At 45.5% G+C, this 6,366-nt stretch overlaps 1 protein-coding gene across 1 annotated transcript; it reads right to left on the bottom strand.

Moving 5' to 3' along the window:
* Nucleotides 1-1,776: 1,776 nt before the first annotated feature.
* LOC117512263 (RNA-binding protein 15-like) lies at nt 1,777-5,678 on the bottom strand. The gene has a single exon (XM_034172271.1). The coding sequence runs from the start codon at nt 5,504-5,506 to the stop codon at nt 2,948-2,950; it is 2,559 nt and encodes an 852-aa protein (XP_034028162.1). The 5' UTR covers nt 5,507-5,678; the 3' UTR covers nt 1,777-2,947.
* Between the last annotated feature and the right edge of the window lie 688 nt (nt 5,679-6,366).

Here is a 6,366-nt window from a genome sequence, read left to right as displayed (position 1 = left end):
TTTTTCAAAGTTGCCAAATAAATACTTTATGATAGACTATCTGAATGCAAGACTGCAAGTTACTGGTAGAATTTATAGTTATGAGTAAACTGACAAAATGGATAACTGGCTAATCAGAAAATAATCAGTGGACTAATCAACAACTGATTGTTAGATTAACTGAAACAAAATTGTAGTTGGATTTATCAATTATAAAATATTCATTACTTGCCGTCCAACAGAAATCTTATAAAGCCATACTTCTCATTTCAATGGTTGTGGCCAAAATATGCAAGTATCACAGAAGTAAACAGAAGCATTTTCTTCACCTCAGAACTGAAAAGGAGAAGCTAAAAACACTGTCTTTGACGCCATTATCTTCATTTCATTCTGATATGCCATTAATTATCAAGTTGCTCATATTTAGAATGGATGTGCAACAGCCAAGTCATAGCAAGCAATTTTAGAGGTTTGTTTAGTGTTTAGCCATTGGACCAAGCTGGTTCATTAACATTATTTAGCCACTGTGTGCACGTTTTGCTCAGTGACTTTAGCCATTCTATAACAGTGCAATAGCATCATAACACTCTTACCATCTTAAAACAACTGTCATAAACTGGCAGGTCATAAGTCACTGGTTTGCGATCATAAGAGCACTTGCCAGCTAAATAACTAAAACTACGAGGTCTGTCCAAAAGTATCAGACCTTTTTATTTTTTTCAAAAACCATATGGATTGAATCATGTGTGCTTGCATGAGCCAACCTTGAAACCTTCGTACGCATGCATGATTTTTTTCACGCCTGTCGGTTGCGTCATTCGCCTGTGAGTAGGCTTTGAGTGAGCACTGGTCCTTCCCCCTCGTTGGATTTTCATTGCGAGGAAAATGTCTGAACGATTGGAGCAGCGCTGAATCAAACGGCTTTCAGTGGCTTTTCAGTCGAGTGAGTATCCGAGGAATTGTGTAAGAGCTGGACATGTCACAACATATCCTGTGAGACTTCCAACTTCCGCACGTCTTTCATTACAAAATCTCCTGTAACAGTGGAATGTGCTGAAAAAGTACTGATGTCCACCTCTTCTGCAATTTCTCTGGTAGTCAGACCCGGCAACAGCGGTTAACAAAGGTAACAGCGTTTACTTTGGAAATGATCTGGTCGTTTCAGCCCGTCGATGGCCGCTCGGAGCGCGGCGCACCCTCTGCCATTGTGCGCCGTCTTTAAACCGGTTGTAACACTCCTTAATCTGTGTGATGCCCATAGGATCATCACCGAAAGCCGTCTGAATCTTCCGAATGGTTTCCACCTGGCTGTCTCTCATAGTTTCTGGAAAAATTTGATGCAGCAAAGCTCCAAATCGTTCAGACATTTTCCTCGCAATGAAAATCCAACGAGGGGGGGAGGACCAGTGCTCACACAAAGTCTGCTCAGAGGTGAATGATGCAACCGACAGGCGTGAAAAAAAATCACGCATGCGCATGAAGGTTCAAGGTTGGCTCATGCAAGCACACGATTCAAATCCATATGGTTTTTGAAAAAATAAAAAGGTCTGATACTTTTTGGACAGACCTCGTACTCCATCTGATGGGTAAATTAATATTCATTTTGTAGTGTTATGTACTTGAGAATTATCTGCAGTGTTTAATGCGGCGCACCATGCTGTGAAGTGCCTCAGTAGTGCTGCTGTAAAAGTTTAACAAGTTTCACATTTAACTGAATTGTTACTATATTAGGAAGATGAAACTTTAACACACTGTATACCTTTGAAGTTCATTATGGCTCATCATTTCGCACTTTCCAGTGGAAACAACAGCTAAAATATCCACAGTACAGTTATGCTTGTTTACGATGTTGGATACACCTCTAATAACTGCTTAAATATGACCACGCTGATTTCAGTTTTATCAGAATGTAATGAAACCAATGGACAGTAAAAGAATGCAAGTGTACCTTTCATTTCTTCTTAGTTTTGGGCCTCAGAATATTTAGTAACGCAAGGCTTATTGCACACCAAAATGATTGACATGGTCCTTTAAACTCAAAAATACCAAGTCTGAGTTTGATACTTAACCATTGGAATATTTTTAAACATAGAACCATTATTGCACCGTAATGCAAAGCTATCACATGGGCATTGTCCATGTCCCTCTGTTACACAAAGAAACATACACAATGACGAGTATCAATGCAATCCAAAATAAATTAATGAAAACAAATCACATTACCAAAGCAGAGATGGCAATTTCAACACCTCAGATCAATTTGCTCCCAACTCATTCAAAGGCTTAGCATTTACAACTTAGGATACATCCCTCAAATTTCACTTCAACTAATTTATAATAGCATATAATTCTGACTCCAGATGTTGCAATAACAAGACAGCAGATTTTGAAATGTTGCAGAAAAATAGATTCAAATCATTAGAAAGTGGCTCAAAGTTACAAAATTGCCATCTCTATTGTGACACTTGTCATGTTTTTGTAAAAGCTGAACAATATAACAGAGACGTTAATGTAAGTGGCCATTATTTGAGACCAAATTTTCTAGTTTTGTTGTCGGTCTTATTTTACAGTTAGGTGAACTCATTCTATTTTGCTTATATACTTTTAGAGTAGAGCTGGCTGTGATTTTGCATTTTGATGTAAATTTATTCCTATACCACTTGTATTGTTGAATTAAGTTACATTTCATTTCTTCCATTTGCCTTGATGCACTGAAACATTTTACCGTTTGTTAATCTGACCAATTACATGCCCATTGAGAATCTTTTAAGCACACCTGTTGTTTTTAAGGAGACACATTCTTCCCAATTAGCAAATTACATGGCAAAACACAACACATCCCCCCCCACCAGAAAACAAAAAGCCACACCAGTATACCCCGTGGACGCACAACACACAGCATGCAAGAGTTCCTGGCAACTGTATGTTTGTTTGTTTTTTAAACACTGAATCTTGGTGTGCTGTTTTTTTAGGATGCTCCTCGGACGACAATCATGACCAGATAGTCCTCCTCACTTTTAGCCAAAGCTTTGGCAGAGGAATCCAGGAACTGCTGAGAGAACTCACAGGGAGGAAATGCATGTAGAACCCCTGTGTTGTCTTTATCTCTGCTCCCACCCACAGGCAGGCTGATGACGCCAGCTGCTTGTTTTTGGTTGAGATAGGACACCAGGTTGCGAAGTGGCCGCTGAGTCGAGGCAGCAGGGTCAGATGAAGATGCATCCCCTGTTCTTCCAGGAACCGCCAGCAGGATGGCGTAGCCTCCTGACCCCGCCATCTTGATGCGTCGCGAAACCTCATCGAGCTTGGGCTGGTCCAGGCGGAGACGCTGGGTGATCTTTAGCTCGCTCACCTGCCGCCGTGTAGTGCCGTCAATAAGCAGGTCGCTGGCTACACTGCTGTCACCCTGCAGAAGATGCATGTTGGCCGGGAAGTTGCTGTTCTTCAGCAGCAGCATACCATGCCATGCCAAACTCAGCTTGGTGCCATCTGGCTTGGATGGCTGGCCTCCTTTGGAGCTGCCATCAGAGCGTTCTCTCTTAGCTGGCCCTTTACTGCCATCTCCTGCTCTGCGCTTTCTCTCTCCCACTGTAGAAACAACACTGCTTGCAGGTCCTTTGTCAGAGAGACTCTGACTTTTGAGTTTTCGTTCAACCCCACCCCTTTCCATACTACTGTGACGTTCCCGTGTCGGAGAGGACCTCTCACTCCGGAGGGGACGCTCCGAGTCACTGAATCGCCCTCCATCTCTGCTGCTACCCCCGGGACTGCCTTCTGGAGAGGTACGTCTGCGCCTTATTGTCCTCTCGGTGCTGTCGGGGGAGTGGTCTATATGACGACCATCTTCCATTATGCGTCTCTTCCATACAGGTTCACGTCCTTGCAGCTCCCTTTCCAAAGACCAAGGCTCCCGTGGCCGCCGATCACGTTCCAAGTGGTCTAGAGGCTCAAAAGCTGAGGCACGAACACGTTCACGAACAGCAGGGTTGGGCCACTCAGTACCAGGAAAGAGTTCTCGCTCTCTAAAGTGAAGTGGAGGTGGAGTCCTTTCCCTGACCCTCAAAGGTTCAGGTGTGGCTCGATGGACAAATGACTCTGCCACCATGTCAAATGGAGATATCGGGAGAGGCTGCAGGAACTGTTGTTGATAACGGTGCTCAGCATCTGCAAAGTCCACTCTGAGTCTTCTCTCAGGACCTCCCAGCGGGAAGCCCCGCATGTGTTTGCATGCCGCTTGTGCAGCATCTAAACTTTCATACTGAATGTAAGCCCAAGCGTCCCCTTTTCTGTAGTCAATGGTCCTTATAGTACCAAAGCGATCAAACTCCCTAGCCAGGGCAGCCAAAGGTACCCATGGACCAAGACCACCTACCCACAGACGTGTGGATGGAGTGGCTTTACCATAGCCTATCTTTATGGGGTTGCGACACACTATTTGGCCAGACATACTGAGTTTAGCACGGTGAGCCATGTCAAGATTCTCAAATTTCAAAAAACCATATGCGCTGGTTTGTCCCCGCGAGGCTTTTTTAATGTCCACCTCTGTTATAACTCCAAACCTCTCAAAAGCTCTACGTAAGTCTGCCTCTGTTACAGCTGTGTCCAAGTTGCCCAAAAACAATGTCCTGTTGGCTCTTTGGTCATCTACTGGAGATAAAAAATCCTTCTCACGAAAAGCTGCACGTTCTGCGATGAACGCCGGGCGTGTTCTGGCCTCGAATAGGGCAAACTCCCTATCCCGCTCAAGGTCTCTGGGCAAAGGGGGAGGTGGGGGAGGAGGGAGCCGTCCTAAGGCCAGCTGCTGCAGCCTGTAGTCTCTGTATCCGAGCCCCGTGGGCGACAAGGGCCTCTGCAAGTGTCTGTGGCTCTGAGCTGCTCCGCACAGCTCCCTCTCCACAGGGGAGCGGCTCCTCCGCCTGTTGCCGTACACCGCCTCTATTTTCAGCGGCCTCTCGTACAGAACCAGCCGGCCTCGGGCATGCTTGGCGGCTCGGGCGTCCTCCGACTTCCGGAAATTTACGAAGGCTATCCGCTCGTCGTTGCTGCGGCTTAACTTAACGCTAACATCACCGAATTTCTTAAACTCGTGAAAAAGTCCATCTTCTATATCTTCGTCGCTGAGCTGGGAGCCCAGTTCGCTGATTTTAAGGGTTTTGTACTCACTCTCGGCGCCGGGCAGCTGAGCCCGCTGCTCCCCGCGCGCCGCGGCCCTCGGCGGGACTACGTCCAACGGCATGCCCAGGCTGTGGTTCTTAGCCACCGAGCTAGCCGCGGCTCCCTGACAGCTGTGGTTGTTTCCAGTCCGGCTGTGGCCGTCAAAGTCTCTGTCTCGCTTCTCCCCGAGCAGGCTCCTTCTGGTCGAGCCGCCGTCGCTTTTGGCGGAGGTGTTGCCACTGTTACTACCAGTGGAAATAGACAGAGCGCCCATTTTCTTGCTGCTCGGGTGGCATCCTCCTCCTCCTCTGTCCCGGAGCTCGTCCAAGGCCCTGGAGCGTTTTTTAATGGGCGACCGCTCTTTACCTTTCATTTCAGTCCTCGCGGAGCCAACCCTTGGCACTTGTTGGAATTGTAGTGATTTTTTTTCTTGAAAATTAATGCATAAACTTGTAAAAACAAAATATATAAATAACGAACGGTTTATTCACGGACTCCGCAACAAATCAACAACAGTCGCCATTTTGTAAAGTCTGCGCGAAACTCCGCCCCTTCGCCCTAATTGGTTATAAAAGTGGGTGGAAATGTTTACAGCACACTCTGGGCAGGGTGGGTTTACAGTAGTGTGCATGACGAGTCGAGGAAAAACCGGTCACGTGACTTATGGTGCCATCTTGGTTCCAAAATAGCGTTCGCTGTTAATCTGTCTGCATGGAAATTCAGTTATTTTACTTATTTATTCGCTGAAAATGCCGGGTTGCTGTGCATTTGGATGCACAAATTTGGATGGAAGCCGACTTCATCATGAAAGCTTTGAGAGGTAAATTTATTGTTCAGTCCCATGTACAGTAAAACTCGTCATCATATAAATCAGATATTCGCAGTCATCCGACAAAAAAAGCCCCAGCATTTTGTATTGTTTTCCATGTAATAAACACCGTATATAACATGATTTTGTACAATGGATTTTTACTCACATCGGATAAAATGTCCCGCCCGATCGCAATGTATTCCCATTAAAAGCCCCGAGCAGTCTGGATGGGCACAGTAACAGAGGTACATCTTAAAGTTCAGCTCTGACATTCGCCATTTTGAGGAAAGTCGGGCCGGAGTCATTTCTGTGATTAAAAGACTGACCGTTTCTTTTTTTCACACTATGCTCAGACTCAGACTCGGATGTGCACCTGTTAAATTAAACACAAAAGGCTGTGATTTTACACTTTTCTGCTTTCT

The sequence above is a fragment of the Thalassophryne amazonica genome, chromosome 6 (genome assembly GCF_902500255.1).
Source record: "Thalassophryne amazonica chromosome 6, fThaAma1.1, whole genome shotgun sequence".
Lineage (NCBI taxonomy): Eukaryota > Metazoa > Chordata > Actinopteri > Batrachoidiformes > Batrachoididae > Thalassophryne > Thalassophryne amazonica.
Note: the sequence above shows the minus strand (reverse complement) of the source record. Positions and strands in the feature narration are given on the sequence as shown.

Coding starts and splice junctions, on each gene's coding strand:
- LOC117512263 (XM_034172271.1), bottom strand. CDS start 5,506: ATGAAAGGTAAAGAGCGGTCGCCCATTAAAAAACGCTCCAGGGCCTTG.